Here is a 22661-nt window from a genome sequence, read left to right as displayed (position 1 = left end):
CATCATTGTGGTTCTTGTGCAAACGCCGACTTTGGTAGAGACTGGGAAAAGCAAAACATACACTTCAACCACTTCAACCACTTCAACCACTTCAACCACTTCACATACGCTCAATTCACCAACTCACACATCATGGCTGAAATAGGCCGCAACTTTATCAGTCCTCTTCCCTGCCCGGCACATACCAATCGGCCCCCAGAATCCACCCCCGAAGAACACTGGAAGCACCTCCCGCCATATGAGGTGCAACCTGGGGAGCCATTCAGTCCAATCAAGTGGCGTGGGAAATGCCTATGTGGAAAGATCACCTATCTTTTGAAGCGAGAGAAACCAGTTAATGCCAAATACTGTCATTGTCGTGTGTGCCAGGTGACCCACGGAGCTCCTCTTCAGTGGGCGGCGATTTTCCACAAGCACGAGGTGTCATTCACCAGTGGCGCAAGCGGTCTGGTATTTTATTCTTCGACACATGAAAATCAGAAACATATGTTGCCTACCAAGGCGTCCTGTGCCAATTGCCGGACACCTATCATGGATGAAGGCCGGAATATGTGTTTGATCTTCCCTCAATTGATTGAGATCGAGGGGTCTAGTGAAGAGCAAAGAGAGAGGAGGGAGGCTTTTAAACCGAAGTTTGTTCATCTACTACTATTTCATGAGCGCAAACTAATGATCCTGCTAGATGTCATATCTTTTACGAGTCACGCATGCTGGACTTTCCCGATGGTCTCCCTAAGTGGAGCGGAATGGAGAATTCCAGTGATCGGATGGACGACGAAGGTAACCGGATTGGAACTGGGTCATGATTACCGGATATTCCAATAATGAGCCAGCCCGGGAAAGGTATGTATGACTATAAGAGGAATAGCCAATTGGCCTGGAGAGTTGAAAAATGGACGAAGTAACACTTGGATATGTATAGAGCAGTCCAATATATCAACAGCCAATCATCTATCTGATTCAACTGTTGCCCTAGCATCATTGGTCTAGTGGTAGAATTCGTCGTTGCCATCGACGAGGCCCGTGTTCGATTCACGGATGATGCACTTCTTTTTTTTTCCGTTCTTGTTCTTGGATTGTTATCTGCCGAACGGATAGCTTGTAAACCACTCGAGAATTCCAAAATGAAAGACATTGTTTTTGTCTACGCGTAATAGAGTAGTAATGGCGAGGGAGGTGAGTGAGTCTGCTGATATATGTATGTTCAAATCGGGCTTCACTTGAGATCAGACATATTTGGAATCATTTCAACAACATAGACAACTTGAACAATCTATTAGTTAGTGTATAAGAACTTTTGCTTATAGCGATCATTGTGCTCGGATTCAAAGAACCCATACCATCTTCTGTAGTACTTTGAAATACCTTTTATACATCATTTAACCACATCCCAAAATCAATCGGGCGCTACTCCTCCCAGATCCTAAGTCCGTATCAGACATACCTGGTGAATCCTTTTGTAGGTCCCGTATCAAGCTTTCTCGATGTTTCGCCCCAAAATTGCAGCCGTAGAGCCTCCGTATCGAGGTCCAAAACTCCTTTACCCTAGTAGGATGTGGACCGAAAGCTCGACTCTTAACTGGCGAATTAATAGCTTCAGATCAGAAGAGGCCTGGGGACTGGCTAACATCTGAATATAGAAAGACCAGTTAGAAAGACTGGCAGAGTTTAGACGTAGTCAACTTTGGAAATCGTTGAGGTGGTAATTGTAAGTCAAGTAATGTGCAAATGGGGCTGAAATGGTCTATGTAGATTTTGGCGGGTTGGGTTCCAAATACTCCTAGATATATATAAGTCAAGGTTTCGGACAAGTTGTATCGAAACTCCAACAGTCAGGTATATACAGCTATGTACATGTATGTTTCGTCCTTGGTTTCAAGTTGCCTATGCAGCCTGGCAAATACCAGCATGTACTGACACTGGGTCACTACTTGCGCTACCCCAATCAGTAGCCCCAATAACACTACCAGCCTCCGTGCTACCATCGGCTCGGATCTAAGAATGTATGAGTATTTTTTTTCCCCAACTTGCAAGTGAAGAAACTTACATAGTACTGTGGCTCGACAAAGTACCACCAATCATTGCTCCGGAATGCATTTTCCAGCGATTGACTCGCCACGTCGTTCCAGCCGGTATTACGAGTATCGAAGTGAGCATGCTTCGACCACGACACATACACCTTGGGATGGTCATTATTCCGCACACCATTCGGGTCGTTGGCATTTCCGGCGTTGACCTCCTCAGTGGTCAGGGTGTTTTGAATATCACCCCAGGCCAGGTTGTGATATCCACTATGAGCAGAGAGCAGGGCGCGTGATGGCGCCCACATGCTGCTGGTATCCCGAGAGTGGATAATTATCACTCGCTCCCAGTCGCTGAAACATATGTTAGAGGTAGGCCGAACAAGCGTCATTTCACGAGACCTAAGAAAGAACCACTTACTAGTTATGTCCAGTCTTGATGCTTCCAAAATTTGCGCCGTCCTTCTCATAGAAGAGATTATACGCTACGCGCACCTCGGTATCGCTGCATCTTTGGTATGTATAATAGACGGGAAATTGAGGTCCCGGATTCCCGATACCAACACCAGGATTGCGGCAATTGCATCCCACATTTGGGTACTCACACTGAGGTGCAGCCGGTGTCTTGTAGGCCTCATCATAAACATCTGCTGTGTTTGGTGAGCCGCCATATGCCCAGGTTGGATAGCAAGGTGGCTGCTTCTGGGCTTGGCCAAAGAACCATATGGGTGCATAGCGGTCTGCTAGATCAACGCCGCCTGCATTGAGCAGTGAGCTCATCTCATCATCTGTGATCTGTGAGACAGCTGTCACATGGCTGGCAGCCAGGATGGCCAAGCTAGCCCCCAGCTTCAAGTGCATGGTGGCTTCTTCGAATGCTATGAGATTGCGACAGTGATTAAGATCTGAGTTGGTGCCAATATCTCACTTATTATATCTAGCTATGGGGAAAATATAGCGGTGAATAGCACAAGACTACCGAGACAACTTTTTCCAAATGGGGTGATGAACTGCCGAGGGTCACATCGTGGCATGCGGGTCTGCATCAATAATCAGCCCCGCAGATATCCCGTGTATGCTATACATTATATTACTCGCCCGACAACGCAGGAAGTATGTTAGCTGGTTTAATTTAATATGAGGGCCTAGTGCGAGAGGCATTTGAACAAAAATTTAGAGCATATCACATTCTAGCCAAAGAAAAGGGAATTTGTATCTCACAACATATGTTTTTGGTATTGCGAGAAGAATTTCATCAAATAATCTGACAATCTACTGAGATATATGTAGTAGATACTACGCGACGTATTATCACGTACAATTGATTATACTATATAGTGCAGAAGTTTCTACCCTCCTATTTCCCCACGGGATACTTGTCGCTGATCGTATGGCGTTGCATATACAAAAAGCATACCAGAGCAGTAAGCACTAACCGACGCCCCAAAGATGTCAAGTACTTGCACGAGGATGAGTGTACTTGATCCGGCATCTTCCTCCGTAATAATGTGCATATTCTCAAGAACCGCTACATTACGACAGGCCATTACCCATAATTGTCGAACACACGCAGGGTTCCTAAAAATCAAGTAACTAAAGGAACCCTCACTTGCTGCTTATATAATTTATTGCCATATAACTAACTAGTTAGTTGGTTATGCTGTAACTAGTTCTATCCATGGAAACCATGCAATAAATTAGCATGGAAGATCCCGGGCAATCTATTTAAATAGTCATTAGACCCAGAAAAGTCGGTAACATAGTTGAGCTACCCGTGCTAAACACGCTAAGGAGGCAGATACTGCGTCTCTATCTTATTGATTCTTCGGGGTAAGTGTAAATATGATTGATGTACTCTGGGTGAAGCTTGAATATAGTCTTAGGATGGGAAGCAGTATCCTAGGGTTGTGTATTGGAGTCCGGCCAAAAGCTCCTTTGGGGGGGCCCTGTCGTGATCTCCCAAAGTCTTGCCACAACTATGATGCTCTGATTTTCTTGCTCTCCAGATAATTATGTACACCCCAGTCACTCCAAAGCATGTCTTGTTAAGACTACTTGCTTTCCATCCACATCACGGGGCTCATAAGCGAGAGCTGCAAATCCGGCTTCGGCGATGTCCTTGTCATAATTCTCCATGACCCAATGAGCGATCATATCCATGCCAGCACACGCACCTCCGGCAGTCCAAAATTTGCCGTCAACGACCCAGTTCTTTTCTCTCGTCCACTTGACATTGGGGCCAAGTTTCCACGCTGTCGCCATGGCTTCGTGGTTTGTTGTGGCGTTCAGGCCATCTAGAAGACCCAACGTGGACAAAACTATTCCACCAGTGCAAACGGTGAATATGTTCTTGACTTCGCCAGCACGTTCGCACACAAATCGTGCGATCGCTGGCGGGATCTTTTCGAGATAAGCCAGGGAAGGCCCGCCAATGAGGAGATAGTCGAGCTTAGGACAAGCCAAGAAGGTGGTTGTAGGCAAGGATTTGAAACCTGTGGGATGGACTACTGTGTCCATTTCCTCGCCGATGTAGTGAAATTCGATATCAATACCACGTTCAGCTATGGCGGGATTACCGAATGACCTTAGATAAGGAATTGAAGAGCTGGATATAATATCCACGGCTCCTGTAACATCCGTAAGTTGAAATGGTATCATGATAACACCAAACTGGATAGGCGCCATGGTGGATGACAGAGGATGGTAGTAGAGATGAAGAAAACTAATGTTGTACATCTAGAAAAAGGGCCATGACACCAACTCTTTAAATACGCACCCCAACGGGAAATTTATCTCCAAATCTTGCCTTTCGAGTCTTACATCTCCCATCGCGGGTCGGAGTAGAGTTGTGTTTTGTTCCGATCCGTGGATTTGTTCGATGAACCAACCGGGAATAATCCATGGATCATCACAGAGCCACCTGTGGACAAGTCAGAGCGTTAACTGCAGCTTAGTCACCCAAAATCGCGGAGCGGAGACAGAAAACTGAACGTTCCGTTCCGTCCCTTAACCCCCGGACGAATGAGTATGTGATTCCTTTTTGCTCTTTTTTTTTTTTTCAGTTGTGCCGCCTCCCTTTGAGTTGAGCTCAGATCTGTTGCAACCTTGCCATTCCCTGCTTTTCTCAAGACCCATTAGGAAATAGACCCAATGAGTGGAGGGCTCAAGAGCAAGGCCCTCCAAGCATGCGAAACATGCCGCTCGCTGAAGGTCCGCTGTCTTCCTAGCTCCCAACCTGACACGTGTCTAAAGTGTGTGAACTCCAAAAGAATCTGTGTATTTTTGGAGCGGCGACCACGGCCACCGCGGCAACAAAAGCCAAAGCGTAGCTCAAAAGCCCGAATTTGTGCTCTGGAGTCGAAGGTCGATGACCTACTTGCCTTCGCTAATCAGTCCCAATTGGTACGGGGGGAAGGATCTCTCCAGCGTGAGGCGGGGACTCTGGAAAATGGCTTGTCTAGCTATAGTTCATCTAGCACCGGCGAAGGAGATTCCGCGCCCAGCAGCAGCCATAGCAACCGCATAAGTTTAAACCCCCTCAATGGGCCTCATTATAAGTGGGATAGCTATCCGAAAATCAATGGCATATCCTGCCCTGAACTACTGCTTGAGTGTGGCCTGTCTATTGATGCTGCCGATGGATTTCTGGAACGGTTTCGCACCATGTCCTCTTACTTTCCATTTTTCATGGTGCCTAGTCACGCCACTGTTTTGAAAATGTGTAAAGAACAGCCTTTTGCCCTAGTGGCAGCATTGGCAGCAGCGACTTCCTCAGAGAAGGAAGTACAAAAGTCTCTTGGTGACAAATTTAGAACCTGCGCTCTCCACACTATTATGGTTCACAATGAAAGGAGCCTAGATCTCCTGAATGGAGTTCTAGTATACTTGGCCTGGTGAGTAGACTTTACTTATTTGAGATGATTGGTTCAACTCTGCTTACTAGTGCTTACTTTAGGTACCAGTTTTATTATATTCCCAAGAAAGAACAGTTCAACCAACTACTTCATATCGCAATTGGAATGGTTGATGACATGGGCTTGAACCTCAGACCTGCCGAGGCAATGAATACGAAGATAGGACTTCGATTGACACATTATCGTAAAGTGTTGACACCTTCAGCGAACCACGATGAATTTTTTAGCCCAGAAGCTCGCCGAGCATACTTGGGATGCTTTTATCTTTCCAGCGTGTGAGTAATTTTCCCGAAAAAAGCTCTTCAATGTTTGGATATTATTTCCCTGACAACCATATTCTCATCGCTTAAAACGGACATTGCATGACTAATTACAGTTGTCTTTATTAGTACCGGCTGGGTCAAAAGGAAGTCAAATGGTGTCGAATTCCAAAGCTATATGATTGAATGTGCGAGATCGTTGGGTCAAGAATTGGAGCATCCGACGGATGCATTGCTTTTACCACTAGTCCAGCTTCAAAGCATGGCAGAGGTGAATCACTGCAGTATTTCAGCTATCGATAACACTATACGTGACCACATGAACGGCCTGGATCTTGAAATGAAGGTTCAATCCTTTCAGGCTGAATTTAAGCAGTGGAAAGAATCGCTTCCACTCGTATGCCAGCAAGACAGTAAGTACAATTGATCGAAAATCTAATGGAAACGATCCTAATATGTCATAGATGAGATGAACCTGGCTTGTGAAGTCGCTGTAATGCATGTGTACGAGATGGACCTCGTCAATATCTCTGCAGCAAAAATGAGACCAAAGACGGATTCTTTGAGAGATTCTACAAGCTCATCTTTTGCGTCTCAAACTCGATTGGAAGTGCTCTTTCTCTGTTTGAAATCGGCAGGGCAGCTCGCTCAGAATTTTCTCTCCGTCCCAACATCTGAATACGGCAGTCTCTCTTACATACAGTGGTCTGGCATAATATATGCCATCAGCCTCATTTATAGGCTGACAGTCGGGATTTCCCAGCTTCCTGATTGGGATGTTCGAGTTGCAAGAAAGACCATTGACTTTGGTTATATTTTAGATGAACTCTGCAGTCGTTTCAACGGTGTATCGCTTTGTGATCCCGCCATATTGGAGGACGGATATCTATTCTCGGTGATGGGCCCAATCTTTGAAAACATCAAGCAGACCTACAGCAGACTCAAGCAACTGCCACAGGATGCTAGTGCAGACGATACCGGCCCAGTTCATGCCACTAGCTTTTTAACCTCTACCCTCGAATACCCACATCCGTGCGCTGCATTCCGGCCCTAATGGAAGGACCGAGAGGATACTATTCGATAGGATAATATCTCAGTGCCGCTGACAAGAAATATTACATTATCAGTCCTCCTGGTAGAACCCTTGTAAGTAGAAAGATGAGTGATTATATACACCATCGAGTATCGTAGTCATCAAAAGCGTTGAGACGGAATGCTTAGTTTGCCAGGCTCCAACCTATAGCATAAAGATAGCTTTGAGAGGTATATCAGAGAGACTTATTTCCATGCTAAGCACAAATTGCGACTATCATAATTTACCGGCACACGTCCCCGCGTTATAGTATATAGGTGCGAACACTCCACACTCCGACCCGAATATTACTCTACTTTAGAGTCTAGTAGGGCCCTCCAAATTATGATAGTTCATACTATTTGCAGTCTTGAGGCTTTAGCGCAGTCTATTTATCGTGTAGTAGTAGTGATACTGTAGCACCGCAGTATAGGGCTAAGCTGCAGCACGTGTTAAGGCCTAGGTCGGATGGCTCTGCCAAAATCTAAAGAGAACCGACCCTTATGTACTCTGTACAGGTAAGGGCGAGGCCTACTCTACGCCTAAAACACTTGATAACGCTGATATATATGAATGAACTATATGGCCAGCTAACAATTCCAAGGCTGGTAGTAGTACGGAGTAGTAATCATCAACAATGCATGGACCACGGCCTTCTTATAACAGTTCTAATATAGAATTATCAAATAATAAGAGAAAGGAGAATGTTGAAATCACTCCTCTGCCAAAATGCCCGATTGCCTTCCAACGACACCTGCTAACCCATTGAAAGTCAGCGAAGGAGACAATAAGTTCTGGAATGAATAATCCAGCCCGAATTCCCTGAAGAGCCAATTTCGCATCTCGGCGCCAATCATACTATCCAGACCATAGCTCGCAATCGATGGTCCATTCAGCTCGAAGTCCTCCACGGAAATGAGCAAAATACTGCCTACACGTTTGGCGATGTACAGCGCGATAACAGCGATAATATCGTCCGGCGAACCAGACGTGACACTCTTCAGGAGGCTGGGCAAGCCGCTCGCCCCGGACTTGGTGGAAGACGACGACGCCTGGTTGATTGCCTCAACTACAGCTCGAAGGTGGGCAAAACGTGCATCCTGATACCAGTATGCGTCGGCGGTTTGGTCGGAGTCGACTGCCTTGGCCAGCTCGGCTGGTTCTAGACCTAGAATGATCTGTGTATCGCCAATTTCACGAAGAGTAGCCTCATCACGCGCGATGGGACGAGACATGGCGACCTCAAACCCACGAAGCATCTCTTGTTCGTCAACGCCGTACATACCCTTCCTTAAGAGGGAGGTCTCGATGGCAGCGTTCTCCGCGACAACACCCACGTCCAGCACCATGGGCAGCACCAAGGAGACGCCTGCACGGTTCTGGAGTCGATGTTGCCATGCTAGGGTGTCCAGGAAGCTGTTCGCAGCACTGTAGTTGCTCTGGCCGGGGTTGCCTAGCGTGGCGGAGATGGAGCTCGTCATGACAAAGAAGTCGAGATCGACACCCTGAAGGGCCTTGGATAGACTCAGGGCGCCGCGCACTTTAGGCTCGATCGCAGCTTGGAAGCCCTGATAATCCATTTTCTCAAAGACTCCGTCCCTGAGAACCATAGCAGCGTGAACCACGCCACGGATCGGACGCTCCGCGCTCACCTCTTGTACAATCCGGGCCACGTCTAGCTCAGAAGCCGCATCCGCGCGGAAGACTTGGACGGAAGCGCCTGCGGTCTTGAGCAAATTGACAATATGTGCGGCTTCCGGTTTGTCAATGCCGGAGCGGGAGATGAATGCGAAGTTCCTGGCGCCGCGCTCCATCATGAAAAGAGTCAAACTTCGACCTAATCCACCGAGACAGCCCACGAGAAGGTAACTGGCATCGGGGGAGAACGTCAAACGCTGTGCTTCGGGTTTTATCTACACTCGCGACGTCAGTTCCAAAGCTGCAGAGGGAAATAAATACACATATGGGGAACGCATCACATACCTTTACCTGGCTTTCATTGTAACGGTAATGGAAGACACCGATCTTCCCAGCGGGCAGATCGCGGACAAGCTCATTGACTTGACCCGCATAGCTGATATCGTGAACGGCTGCTATATCGCCTGCGACCTCAGTGTGATCCCTGAGAAGATTCAGAGCCTGCTTAAGGAGCTCAGAGGCAGCGACTGAGTCTGAGGTATTGATTTTGGTCGGGACGAAGGAAGCACCACGTGTGAAAGGCAGGGCATCTGGTGCTGAACCCAGGGAGGCCTCGTTCAAAATAAACAGTGCATGCGAGGGAACATGTCTCCATACTTCCTGGCTCAGAGTGGAGAAATCATGAGCGATAATTATGGATCTTCCGTTCTCCGAGCGGAGGTTGGCGCTGATGGCCTTCCAGTCGGTCGACAGCAAGATCTTGTCGCTGTCTAAGTTGAGCTTCGTGATGTATTCTCGTTGCTCGGATTGGGACCTTGCGACGAGTCGCAAGTCCCACTGTAGAGCCTTGGCCACTCGGACAAGGGCATGCAACGTGGTGGCTGGACCAGGAAGAGCTAGAATCCGATCGCCATTGCGGATTCTTGCTGTCACCAGGCAGGTGTTAACCACCTTGGATAGTGCTGACACGTTGGCAGCGAGAGTCGCTAGATCGCCAACAGCCGTGTCCAGGGGCGTATAGATGGCTGTCCGCACAATGGTTGGGAATTGTTCAGTCGCAAATGTGATGACTTGCTGACCCACAAGACTCTCATTGACCGATGAACCATGTCGGAGAACCGTACCAGAAACCACGATGGGCGCACCAGGGACAGCCTGCAGCTCGGTAGCCGTGACTTGAATGGAAACCTCATCAGGGTAGAGCTCAGATAGCTGATCCTGTTCGTGCGTGAATGTGAGTTGGCCATCCACCAACGTGCAGTTCAAGTGCACTCCTTCCGGCAATGGCTTCATTTGCGCAGGGCTGGAGGAAGAGGGCGCCCATTCGGTATTTAAGAGGCCGTTCGGACGCACGCGAGAAATATGCAGCGTTCCTTGGTGTAGCCAGAATTCCGTGTCCTTGCCCGAGTCTTTCGTTGGGACGTCTCTGAGAGCACCTACAATGGCATCACTAACATCCTCCACCTCGTCAGCATCCAAGAGCACAATTCGTGCCGCAGCCTGTTCTGACCGGATAACGCGCAGGAACCCTTGGACACTTCCTCCGTGGACGGAAGCGCCTTGCCTCACGCCTTTGGTCAACCAAACGATGGGCAGGCTGGCGCCCAGCAAGGACTTGAGGTTTTCGAAGGAGCGGTCATTAAGAGAATCCAGCAGACTACCAGTGCTGTCGTTGATTAGGACGACGCCATTAGTAGCTTGGCGATCGAAGTTGTCCAGCGTTTTGTTCTGCACTGCATGTCCCGCCTCTACAAGAGAGGCGACCAGCGATTCATCCTCAGCCTGACCGGCGTCGCGCAGTACTGTAATATCTAGCGCCTGGTTATCCGGCACTGCGACCAGGTTGGGGTCGGTTGAGATAAGCTTAATATGCCGAGTTCCTTTCTCTGGATCCACGAAAGCTAGATCTATGATGCGGTGAAGAGTTTTCTCTTCAACCACGCCATTGGCGGTAGACCAATCACCTGGCACGGAGTGGATGAGCCATCCCCCTTCCTTGACTAGGGAATTCACAGCAGTTTGGCCATGAAGCACACTTTCATCTGCGAGAACAAGCTCATAAGGACCGCCAACGGCTTCATTCCAGTCCTGAGGGTTTTCCGGCAATGCTTTGGTGATCACGCGATCGTCGTCGTCGTTCTCTGCTTTGGATTCACCAGGGCTGGCCACGACAATTAGGGTGCTCTTGGGTACAGCAGATGAGACAGCGTCGATAATTTTCTGCGTGGGCTGTCCGCAGAGAAGAACTGCAGCAATGGGTTTGCGATGATTGATTAGTTCCACAACGGTACCAAGTTTCTGGGCTTCGGTTGTATCGCCGGGCCACAACTGTGAATAAGACGATGGACTGAGAGTCAGAATGTCTGGCTTCCACGACACGGTAGAAAAGGGCGCTGGGTCGGCGGTGTTGTTTGATGCATCTGCGGGGACTGCAGCCTCATACGCGACACAGCGCAGGCTTTTGACATCGACCAGCAACTTGCCACTTTTACCCATCAACTGGGTGTGGGTGTTGAAATACCGTCCCTCGAAACTGTCCGTCCAGGCGACGGCGCTGCCATGAGATCCCTCGTCCCCACCGGGGAACCGGAGAGTGACCTCCTCCATGCGTATGGGCACGACGCCCCAGGGCATCTCCTTGTGCTTGCCCCCGTGGATGGAGATGATGATCAGTTGGAGGCAAGCGTCAATGGTCGACGGATGGATCACGTATCTTGACTCATCCTGCATCACACCCGAATGCTCCAGGACCATCACCTCTCCCTCTGCTTCATGGTACCCGCGATCGGTCCGGACTTGTCCCAGCTGCTGGAAAGTTGGGCCGTAATTGAAACCAACCCGATGGAACGCCTCGTACCATCGTTTGCCAGGGACACGTTGGGTGAGTCGGGCACTATCAACCGGGGACGGCTGAGGACTGTTGTTATCATTCGTGGTCCCTAGCTGGCTATTATGGCTTGAGGATATTCTTCCCCGACAGTGAGAGACCCAATCCCCCTCGGAAAGCGACTCGACGGAGAAAGAATACCAGGTGCTGATGTCTGACGCCTGTTGTGGCAAGAGATCCAGGCGCAGCTGGACTTCGACCCCGGAATCCGTATCGGGCACCACCAGCGCCGTGCTGATATCAACATCCCGCAGAAGGACTTCTTCGAAGGGCAAGCCTTCGGTCTCAGATATCTGTCGCAAGGCCTCCACGGCAAGCGACATGTGACCAGCAGCAGGGAAAATCGTTGTACCTCCCAACTGGAGAAAATGTTAGTAGATGAACGAATGGGATACTTAGGTGAAGAGCAAAAAAAGAGCTTACCGCGTGGTCTTTCAGCCAGGGGATGTCACGGTCCCGTAGCACATTTCGCCACACACGAGAATGACTGGATAAACCTGATATTTTGCTGCCCAAGAGATCATGGCGGGGGTGTGTCAGACTGCGCTGTTCAGCACTGGCTCTGGGTTCCGCCCAGTACCGCTTCTCGTAGTTCCACTGATACGGCGGCAGGTCAACCAAGAATCGGTGGGACTTGGGCTTGCGGAAACTCAAATCAGTCTTGCTGTTCTCCACGAAATTGACCGCCTCCAGGTCGACAGGATAGTTGGCAATGAACAATGCTCCGGCGACGGAAAGCAGCTGGTCGACGTCATTCTTGTTCCGCACCAGGGACGGAACGTAGCGGTGTTGATCGAATTTGTTGGCGATGCAGATCTGCTTGAAGGGCCCGGACAAGGCCGAGTGAGGCCCGATTTCTATCACGGATTTAACCCCCTTGAAGGCTGGGTTCGAGCCAAGCACCTGGACGGCTGTGTTAAATAGAACTCGTGAACGCAGATTCTCGCTCCAGTACGAAGGAGGAAGAGAGTCTGTCTCAACATCAATCACTCTGCCTGTCACAGAAGAGACCATGGGAGTTCGGGGCCGGCGCCATGACAGGTCATCGTCATCGAGTCTGGCCAAGGCCTGCGGGAGCAACTGGTCATAGGCGGCACCCACGGACGCCATATGAGGAGAATGATAGGCTCGTCCCGTCTTCAATTCCCGTGCAAAAACCTTTGAAGCATCGAGCTGCTCTTTGAGCTGGTTCACATAAGCGGGTAATCCACTCAGAGTGACGCTGCTGGGAGAATTTTCGCAGGCAATGCAAACTTCCTCTGGGGCGTAGGAGGCCAGATACTCTGCCACCTCTTCCGCACCTAGCCCAACAGCCAACATCGATCCATGCGCAGAATTATCCTTGACCGAGCGGCCACGACAGTAGGCGGCAAGCATTGCCTCCGGTGCAGAAATGAGGCCTGCTGCGTACGCCGCTGCAATCTCGCCGGACGAGTGTCCAACACTGACGGATGGGGTAATGTTCCACTCTGCGAACAAGTCTACCAGAGCAATTTGGACAGCGGTACAGAGGGGCTGGGCCACTTCAGCCTCGTTAATGGTCTTCGAAATTGTCTCCAGGTCGCCGAGAAGCATAGTATCCAGACTGAACGACGGGGGTGGGTCAAGTCGTGCAAGTACGTCGTCTAGCCTCTGTACCGTGCGACGGAACGAAGGGAACTCTCTCAGGGCCGTCTGTCCCATTCCGGCCCATTGCGCCTATGACAACTTCCGTCAGCACGAGGTCCACTTAGTCAGAACGAATGATGGAATATATAACTTACACCTTGGCCGGTGAAGAGAAAGCCTATCTCTGGAACTGTCGGGAAAGCAACGCCTGACTGCAAGGCGGAAGAGTCGAAGACCGCAGGTGCTTGGTCTTCGCGGCCGATGGCGAAGCCCCGATGTCCCCAGCGGGTCCGGGTCATATTGAGGGTGTATGCAAGGTCAGTCAAATAGTAATCGCCGGCAACCTTGCTAATAGCCGAGAAATTGCGCGAGAGAGTGGCTTTGTCATGGGCAGAAAAGCACAGCAGGAAGGGCCGTGAGTGCGATCGGGTGTAGGGGGCATCTCGCTTGGGGTGGGCATGCTGATACCACGGGTAGAGAGTCTCAACCGACTCGACGATAACGTGGCCATTGGTGCCACCGTATCCAAAGGAGGAGACACTGGCTCTGCGGATGTTAAAGTCCTCAGGCCAGGGCCTGGTATCGGCGTTGACTTTGACGTTCCATTCCTCCTCGTGAACTGCCATATCTATTAGCAAAACCATATCAACTGAAAATGTCCACGGGAGAAACCTACTAGCTGGGTTCAACCGTTCAAAATGGGCAACGCCCGGGATAACACCAGCTTCTGTCATCATGGCGGCTTTCATCACGGCGAAGATTCCACTTGCCGCTTCACTGTGTCCGATATTCGGTTTGACCTAGAGGTGATTAGTAGAGGATGAGGTTCATCTGCTGGAATACGCTTACAGCTCCCACAATAAGCGGCTTCTCTGGGGATCTAGTATCATTCATGGCATTTGCAATTGCCTTAACTTCAATCGGATCGCCCACTGGCGTGCCGGTGCCGTGCAACTCCGCATAGGCCGTGAGATTGGGATGCAACCCGGCCTTTTCGTAAGCCATGCGGACGACCGACTCCTGACCCTTGGCACTGGGATGGGTGATGCCCATTCCCTCAACTTTTCCGTTCCTATGTTTTAAATATATCAGCCTCTGAGAAGGGCATGCAATTGCGTAGGAAGGAGTGTGTGTTTACGTGTTGACAGCAGTGGCTCGGATCACCCCACGCACAGGGTCTCCATCACGGATGGCATCCCGTAGGCGCTTCAGGTAGAGTGCACCTGCTCCTTCGGCACGGCCATACCCATCGGCAGATGCGTCAAAGGTGTGGCATGTCGAGGTAGGAGACAAGATACCTAGTTTGGCGGTATTCATATGTTGGTCGACCGTCAGGATCAGATTGACACCAGCTACAATGGCAGCATCACAGTCGCGTGCGCGGAGGGCGTTACTGGCGTTATGGATGGCGTAGATCGAGGAAGAGCAGGCGGTATTGATTGTGAAGCTAGGCCCCTTCAAATTGAAGGTATTGCCAACGCGGTTGCTGATAATGCCAGGATCAACGCCCGTCGCCGCATAGTTGTGACGAAAGTCAGGGTCACGGATCGACATTTGTTCTGTCACTGGTTAGGCTAGTCTTCCGGGATCTAAGGAGAGTCCACTTACGGTAGTCTGAGGTAAATGATCCCACAAACACCGCGGTATTGGAACCAGAAACAGATTCCAGTGACATGCCAGCATTCTCCAGACATTCATACGTAACTTCGAGAATTTTCCTCTGCTGCGGATCCAGCCACTGCGCTTCGATCGGTGTCATGTTGAACGCTGTCGGATCGAAATCCTCAGGCCGGCCATCCAAGAAATAACCCCCCAAGACATTGAAGGAACCGGGTCGCTCCAGGTTGGAGTGGAAATGTGCATCGATGTTGAAACGAGACTCGGGAACTTTGGGAGTCTGTCCTGATCCTTTCTTAACGAGCATCTCCCACAGAGACGAGGGTGAATCAACTGCACCGGGCAGGCGACACGCTGTGATAATGTCAGATCTGGAAAGCACATCAAGGAGTTCGGAGTCTGCTTACCCATGCCACAGATGGCAATCGGCTCCAGCATAGGGTCATCGCCAGGTGGGCTTTGCGTGCGGTGAGGCATCTTGAAGACTATCTGTATAGTTAGGGCAATGCAGATGATGTTATCACACAACTTTCGATATATGTCTAATTGAATGTGCCAAAGGAGATATATGAACCCAAGATATGGTATTTTGGGTGATGATGGACTGTATATTCATATCGAGAAAATCTTCAACATATCTATTAGACGATGGAACTGTCTCCGGAGTGCCTGTGCGAAGCCCTGCAGCGGCTCCATCCCAACACCACCGGAAGATTCGCACTCTGACGGATTACGATGGCATCTCCTCGGGATGCCAGCATCTGATCGGCCCTGACGGCCCTCTGAGGAGTTTTTGAAGGTGAATCTCGCACAGACATTCGGTCCGTATTTACCGAGAGGATTGCCTTCGTCAGACTAAGCTTGATCGTTGCTGGCGGACATCGCGGCCCGTCCAGCCCACCAATTGCGAGTGCAGTGGCGAATCGGTCGGGTCTTCAAATGAGGCGAGATGCATCATGAGTACTGATGGGAGAGTCAACTACCCCGCTCTGAATTGACTATGGACCTTCAAGCTCTTCGGCTCTACTTTCGCGGTCTGGCTTTACTTGCGGCCCTCCTTCTCTGGGGCATCAGTGTCTGGAATGGCACGGTGAAAGCACTCTTGCTAGCCGTGTATCATGGATGGCTGACCGACGATATCCCACTACAGACCAAATACACAGGGATTCCTCTCGTTGACCTTCCAATCGCTCTCCTCGTGGCCTTTTTCTTCTACGGCACCAACGGTCACACTTCAGGCTATCAGTATTTCTTGCTTGATGCCTACTCGACACTGCAATCAGCCTTCATCTGGCTGTATGTGGAAAGCTTTCGTGTGGACACCAAGCCACGTTGGATTGCCCAGTGTGTTTTTTTCCTGTCCATCGCACCCGTTTGACATAGGCTAATTCACACCAGGCCTGTCATATTCGGCTTTCTTTGGCAAGCATTTGGGGCAGCCATCTCGCTGCCACTGTACTATGCTCTCCATGTGGAATGGCTCCTGCAAGCACGCGCGACGGGCGAGGTGAGAATCCGTGGTGCCGTCGTCATCCCCATAGGCTTCCTCCTGGGGGCAGTCGTCCCGGTAGTGATCGGAATGCTACCGACCTGGACGGGTGCCGCGAGTCGGTCTGCCATTGAACATCAATACATCCTGGCCGTATGGCAGCTTGACCCCATGTGGGTCTCATGGATCCAATTGGGTCTCGGTGCCGTAGTTAGTCGTCTCTGGCGGACCGGAGAGATGACACAGCAACAGTCGTACTTGTGGGTGCGAGGCTCGTATCTGCTGGCCGCCGCCTCTTCCACTGTTGGACATGCCTATGTCATCCTCAAGGCGCTGTCCGATGAAAAGATGAGCCTGTGGCACATGTACGTGCCATCTGGCTTGTCAGGGCCATCCGGAACGGACGGCATTCTGGTCCGAGGACCCTGGCTGTTTTTGCAGTATGATCTTATCATTATCGCACTATCTAGTCTCTCGTGGGCCTTTGTCCTGATCTGCCACGCGTTTGACAAGCACCGTTTTGTTTCCCGTGCGAAGGTGGGGCTGTTGCTCTTGGCGGGGGCCATCACCATCGGGCCGGGGGGCACAGTCTCGTTGGCGCTTTTTGTGAGGGAAGCTAGGCTGCACCAATCCCGAGCTAAGAAATATTCGTAGTTTGCAAGGATGTCAATAGCAGGGGGTCTTGTCTTGGGGAGGTTAGGGTGTGAACGGTAGGATATTTCTGGTTTACTGCTCGATGAGACAGGGGCGTTCACTCTAAGAGGAAATCCATACGGAAGGAGCTGCTTCGTCTTTTCAATACACAGTAATATTTGTAATGGCTCGGTAACATAGAGATGCAATATATTACATAAATTACCTCTACTCCGTAAATCACTGGCGCATTCTTTTCGGTCCGGAGAGAAGCAGGGATGCTGAGGCTACGTACTTTTGTTTACTAGTATCCTTACCGTTTATCCTTACCGTTTATCCCCTATATATTATAACTAAGGTATCCTTTACGGAATCTACATTTGCCTAGAAAAGGGGTGTGAGAGAAATACAAGTAGTTCTATTGTATACTCTTGTTATTATTCCTGTATTTATTATGGCTAGCCTGCAAGGAAAAGTCATCGCTATCACTGGCGCGGCGTCAGGCATTGGCCTCGCAACGGCCAAACTCCTCGCCCAACACGGGGCTCCCCTCTCTCTCGCGGATCTTAACGAGACCCGGCTGGCAGATGCTGCAACGGAAATTCGTCAACTCTATCCCAGCGATGTTAGCTTGCACCCTGTCCTCACCACTGTCGTCGATGTCCGGTCCTTAGAAGCCTGCCAGAGTTGGGTCGCCCGAACCACCACCCACTTCAACCAACCACTCGCAGGGGCAGCCAATCTCGCGGGTGTCTTTGGAAAAAGCATTGGGCAAGAAGTAGGTGCCGTGCGCAACATGACAGAGTCCGAATTTGAATTCGTGTTGGATGTCAACTGCAGGGGCACATTTAATTGCCTACGGGCCGAGTTGCCATCTATGCAAACCGGCTCTAGTGGTCGGAATGGGGGAAGTATTGTCAATGCCGCCAGTATTGCGGGAATAGTGGGCGTTGAACACAACGGACCATACGTGGCAAGTAAGCATGCTGTGGTTGGATTGACGAGGACGGTGGCCAAGGAAGAGGGTAAGAGGGCTATTCGTGTGAATGCTATCGCTCCGTAAGTTTTTTCTGCCCCCGAGCGAGAAGGGCTAGAAGTAATTGAGGGATACAGGGGGATCATCACCACACCGATGATCAGTCAGATCGAAGCCTGCGCCGGGACAACCGAGCTCTTTGGTCAGGGTGATCCGGGGGCGTTGGCAAGAAAGGGTGATGCCGAGGAAGTGGCCGATGTGGTGGTCTTTTTGCTAAGCCAGCAGAGCAGCTTTGTGAATGGAGTGGTCATTCCCATCGATGGGGGATGGATGTGTTGATGATCAGATAAGAAAGAATACCATGACAGTCCAATTTCATTCAAAGCTATCATCACGTACAGAAATTATAGACCGTCGACGTTTTCTTTCGCACCAATTTTCCTCCTACTTTCTAATTTCTATATCCCTACCAACCATTTCCCCTAATTGCACCTAGGGTGTACGATGATATCGATAAATTTCATCTGTTGGACAAGAACCCGGATGTCGAAATGCAACATTGAACTACTAGGTGGATACATATCATACACGAAAATGTCATATAACACCAGTTTCCGGCATGCCATACAAAATTGTATGTACAATTAGTTATGGAAATTCGCACAGATTGTTTAAATAGCGGATTTTGTCATATTTCGTGAGACAAGAGCTATACATATTCATTGATCTCACCACACATCTTTATGTAATTTACACTGAGAGATTTACCCTGCCACCATATCATTCCTTTACAGCACGATCAGTCCTGGAATATGATTGTAGGGTGAATCCGGTATACATAGTAGCATCCTCATCTACTGTCCGGTCTCGCTAGCTCGGACCGGGTCTCCCGAGCCCGACGGGGATCGCCTCCCGCTACTATATACGACACCGTGGACCGTCTAGAACATCCCGATTACCTAGTGATACATGGTCGGAGAGAATGGTCTCCACTCTCCTCAAAGCCACATACCATCTATATCCTTGGTCTTTTAAAGATGCTTATATAGATGGCTCATGCTGGCTTCACCCATGATCACGTCACTTTGTGTTTCACTATAGTCCATTTAATGGCGCAACAAATGCATCCAAAGAAGGCGGAGAACTTCGAGGTCGCTATCATTGGTGCAGGTATCGTATATGGTAAGGTTCAAGTTCTGGCCTTGGGCTGAGGTATCGAACAGGATGGTATGGCCTGGTCGCCGCTAGGACCTACCTTCGTCTGCGGCCCGCGGCCAACCTGCTCATCATCGACAGCGATAGCACCGTTGGGGGTGTCTGGAGCCAAGATAGAGTGTATCCAAACCTTGTCGCCCAAGTTAAGCTCGGGGTAGGTGGCCTTTCTTTCTTTTGCTTTCTTTGTACCTGACCAATGATCTGAAATGCATTGACAGCTGTTTAACTACACGGATACACCTATGCCACCCAATGGAGGCAATGCCAAAGACGAAAGTGTAACTGGAGACATGATCCATAACTATCTTCAACGGTACGCAGAGGACCACGACTTGTTGCGCCGCATTCGCTTCAACACATTCGTCAGCCACGCGGCTCGTTGTGCTGGTGGATGGCGTTTGACGTTCAAGGATTCGGATGACGTGATCGAAACGGAGAAGCTGCTTGTCTGCACCGGCGTCACTTCCATCCCCCGCATGCCAGAGTACCAGGGAGGGAGCGTGTCGATACCAGTGATTCACTCGCGTGACTTGGGAAGCTCTTTTCCTATGCTCCAGAAGGAGGCCGTGGAAAGTGTGGTAGTAGTTGGGGCCGCTAAATCTGCCTACGATGCCGTCTACTTGCTCCTGTCGATGGGCAAGAAGGTGACTTGGATCATTCGGCGCGAGGGTGCAGGGCCTCTTGCAATTCTGCCATTCAAGGTCCTGGGTCTCATGAACTCCATTGCGGTGGCCTCGACACGTCTCATGACATATCTGAGCCCTTCGATCTTGAACACAAATGGCGCCTTGTACTGGGCTCTCCAACGAACTTCCCCAGGGCGCTGGTGTGTCGGGCGGTTCTGGGATACTCTCACCTATCTGAGCAACGCCCATGCCGGTTACTCAAAAGGCGATCATGTTGAGAGCCTGAGACCCGAAATCGATCGGCAAAGGTGAACATCCACATAATCGATCCTTTGCTTCCATGTTTTCCGAGGCAGTGCTTATTTATATCTCTAGTGTCTTTTGGGCAAACTCGGGTTTGGGAGTCGTCACCCTCCCCGACTTCTGGCCTACTTTGCACAGTCCGAATCTCACCGTCCTTCGTGATGCGATCGAGACCATCAAGGGAGACCAGCTCTCCCTTCAGTCCGGCCAGACCTTGCGTACGGACTACCTAGTCTTATGTACAGGCTGGGGCGATCATTTCGGCATGTTTGATACCACAACCAAAGCGGAACTGGGCCTTCCCCTGGACTCTTCTGCTGTTCCCTCTTATGATGATGGCGTTGAATGGGAGCGATACGACGCGGAGGCGGAGAAGGCCGTCGATCAACGTCTGCCCTTCCTCGCCGTCCCGCCAAACCTCAAATATACGCCCAAGCTCAATTCTCACCGCTATTGGCGGCTTTACCGTCGTGCGATCCCAGTCTCGCTGGCGCAGAAAGGCGACAGATCCCTCGCAATTCTCGGCCAAATTCACACTGTGCAGACTCCTCTGTTATCCGAGGTGCAGTCCTTTTGGAGTATCCTGTACCTGCTTGGAGATTTGAACGTCCCTGATATAGACGAGATGGCGCAGGAAGTGTCGTTGTGGAACGCCTGGACCCGGAAAAGGTATTTGACTCAAGGACACAAGTTTCCATATTCGCTTTATGATTTTTTACCGGTAAGCTTTCTTCGTACCCCATGGCCTTTTGGCAGGGATGACGCAACTTATATCCTCTTTATCATTGATAGTACGTCGACACATTATTCCGGGACCTGGGCCTAAACAGCCATCGCAAGTCTAACGCAGTGGCTGAGCTATTGGAGCCGTACAAGCCCGAGGACTTTGATGGGTTTATTGATGAATATATCGCAAAAGGAACGGTGGGAAAATCAGAGCTCGTATGAGCTGCTCAGAAGGGATCCAGGCCGAAGGAGTGGGAGGGGGAAAGGAGGGTCATTTCTTTCTTTTCTTTCAACTTGCTATTGCTGCGCAACCTGCTACACTATGATAGAAATTTTTATACAGTCCTATACATACTTAAGTACAGCACGTCTCGATTGAAATAAATCAATAATAGGCGTAGCGATTCCTTGAACGCCGCACCCCCGCTCGGAATTATAGTATATACAATTAAAATGTTGCTAAGTTCCACCCGCACTACCTCATCATCAACAAGCTTACTAAAAAATTATATCCACTCTTAGTTAAATATCGAACCGGATGTATTTATAATTTGATACTATGGAGCTTGTTCCTGTACTAACTTCTATTATTAATTAAACACATCCAACCCACACTTGATGAATGGATTGCTTCCCTCGATCGGTTTGTCATCTTTCTGTCGGACCCCCACAATTTACCAAGTAAACAAGGAAGGATGCTTCTGTATATACATAAACTTTTGTCCTTATGTAGCATTCTTACATCAAGCAGATTACTATACCAATGTTTGGTTCACAGTTCAATCTAATAGTACTACTTACTAGCGCAAAAGATGCGGTGGATACCAGGAATGTCAAAACTTCTCGCGAGGTTTGCAACCTCAGTGGTAAGACTCTAGATATACTCGGTGGGTTCGGACCGAACGTGCAGAGTGCGGGAATATATTTACCCCTTGAAAATGTCCATTTCAACACATATTATCTAGGCAAGCTGGTCATTTTGAAATACACACTCGTTTACCCTTTTTTTCTGTACCCGTAAGCCTTTGGTATTATACATATAGCTCACATTGATCCTTCTTGTTCATCAGATCCTTATATATACTTGTGTAGTTATACCGAGTACTACTGGATGTCATATGTTTGCAGGTATGATACCTTGTTTTCATTCAGTATTTCAATACATACATGTATGTATGTATACGTAGTACGTACTAGTATTTCGACATGTTTGTTACGCGAGAAGATCACTGCATGTGTATTGTTTCCAAGGTTGTATTATACTATGTAGAGAGTAACCCGCAAACTTTAGTCCAATCCTTTCCTCTCTTCTTTCCTTGTACTTAGTACTTTGGTCGAAATGCACTTTTTTCTTTGAACTAGCTGATAACAGTCACAGGGAAATTGTATATTCACACTATTTGTTCAGGAATAGGCCCTTAACAGGCCCACAATAGGCCGTCGGCCCAAAAAAAACCCCCCTAAAGCCCATCGTGGTCGTAAGAACCGAGCCCAAAGCCCAACCCATTCGTGGGTTGGCCTGGCTCTGCGGAAGCCTACTCCAATTGCTGTCATATACCCTTGCAAATCTTGAACTAATCTTGTATACTACCTGTGCAGTACATTGCATTCCATCGATTTCAGTAACAGCTGCTTTTCGAGTCCTGAAAAGCGTATTTCAGGTTATTTTCAGCCGA

The 22661-nt window shown here is 49.5% G+C and overlaps 9 protein-coding genes across 9 annotated transcripts; 5 read left to right on the top strand and 4 right to left on the bottom strand.

The window, feature by feature from the left end:
- Positions 1-132: 132 nt before the first annotated feature.
- Positions 133-806, top strand: N7479_005182 (GFA family protein; the record flags this gene model as incomplete). The annotated part of the gene is made up of 2 exons (XM_057252879.1): positions 133-632; positions 683-806. 2 exons carry the CDS (start codon positions 133-135, stop codon positions 804-806), a joined length of 624 nt encoding a protein of 207 aa, XP_057106741.1.
- A 1078-nt stretch (positions 807-1884) lies between these two features.
- On the bottom strand, positions 1885-2882 carry N7479_005181 (uncharacterized protein; the record flags this gene model as incomplete). Its single annotated transcript, XM_057252878.1, has 3 exons — positions 1885-1995; positions 2048-2375; positions 2443-2882. The coding sequence occupies 3 exons, from the start codon at positions 2880-2882 to the stop codon at positions 1885-1887; spliced, it is 879 nt and encodes a 292-aa protein (XP_057106740.1).
- A 1164-nt stretch (positions 2883-4046) lies between these two features.
- N7479_005180 (uncharacterized protein) lies at positions 4047-4706 on the bottom strand (the record flags this gene model as incomplete). The annotated part of the gene is made up of 1 exon (XM_057252877.1): positions 4047-4706. One exon carries the CDS (start codon positions 4704-4706, stop codon positions 4047-4049), a length of 660 nt encoding a protein of 219 aa, XP_057106739.1.
- Positions 4707-5171: 465 nt separating this feature from the next.
- Positions 5172-7249, top strand: N7479_005179 (Zn(II)2Cys6 transcription factor domain-containing protein; the record flags this gene model as incomplete). Its single annotated transcript, XM_057252876.1, has 4 exons — positions 5172-5914; positions 5977-6210; positions 6325-6608; positions 6660-7249. The coding sequence occupies 4 exons, from the start codon at positions 5172-5174 to the stop codon at positions 7247-7249; spliced, it is 1851 nt and encodes a 616-aa protein (XP_057106738.1).
- A 731-nt stretch (positions 7250-7980) lies between these two features.
- On the bottom strand, positions 7981-15494 carry N7479_005178 (polyketide synthase-nonribosomal peptide synthetase; the record flags this gene model as incomplete). Its single annotated transcript, XM_057252875.1, has 9 exons — positions 7981-9180; positions 9251-12151; positions 12216-13490; positions 13556-14019; positions 14077-14200; positions 14250-14472; positions 14539-14959; positions 15009-15371; positions 15425-15494. 9 exons carry the CDS (start codon positions 15492-15494, stop codon positions 7981-7983), a joined length of 7041 nt encoding a protein of 2346 aa, XP_057106737.1.
- A 135-nt stretch (positions 15495-15629) lies between these two features.
- N7479_005177 (uncharacterized protein) lies at positions 15630-15972 on the bottom strand (the record flags this gene model as incomplete). The annotated part of the gene is made up of 2 exons (XM_057252874.1): positions 15630-15872; positions 15898-15972. 2 exons carry the CDS (start codon positions 15970-15972, stop codon positions 15630-15632), a joined length of 318 nt encoding a protein of 105 aa, XP_057106736.1.
- Positions 15973-16017: 45 nt separating this feature from the next.
- On the top strand, positions 16018-17160 carry N7479_005176 (uncharacterized protein; the record flags this gene model as incomplete). The annotated part of the gene is made up of 2 exons (XM_057252873.1): positions 16018-16361; positions 16416-17160. The coding sequence occupies 2 exons, from the start codon at positions 16018-16020 to the stop codon at positions 17158-17160; spliced, it is 1089 nt and encodes a 362-aa protein (XP_057106735.1).
- A 433-nt stretch (positions 17161-17593) lies between these two features.
- Positions 17594-18454, top strand: N7479_005175 (SDR family NAD(P)-dependent oxidoreductase; the record flags this gene model as incomplete). The annotated part of the gene is made up of 2 exons (XM_057252872.1): positions 17594-18198; positions 18253-18454. The coding sequence occupies 2 exons, from the start codon at positions 17594-17596 to the stop codon at positions 18452-18454; spliced, it is 807 nt and encodes a 268-aa protein (XP_057106734.1).
- Positions 18455-19236: 782 nt separating this feature from the next.
- On the top strand, positions 19237-21207 carry N7479_005174 (uncharacterized protein; the record flags this gene model as incomplete). Its single annotated transcript, XM_057252871.1, has 5 exons — positions 19237-19297; positions 19339-19484; positions 19549-20264; positions 20332-20980; positions 21052-21207. 5 exons carry the CDS (start codon positions 19237-19239, stop codon positions 21205-21207), a joined length of 1728 nt encoding a protein of 575 aa, XP_057106733.1.
- Between the last annotated feature and the right edge of the window lie 1454 nt (positions 21208-22661).

Source organism: Penicillium vulpinum, assembly GCF_028829585.1.
Source record: "Penicillium vulpinum strain IBT 29486 chromosome Unknown utg000003l_segment0_segment0, whole genome shotgun sequence".
Taxonomy (NCBI): Eukaryota; Fungi; Ascomycota; class Eurotiomycetes; order Eurotiales; family Aspergillaceae; genus Penicillium; species Penicillium vulpinum.
The sequence above is the reverse complement of the archived record's forward strand: the minus strand, read 5'-3'. Positions and strand labels throughout refer to the sequence as shown.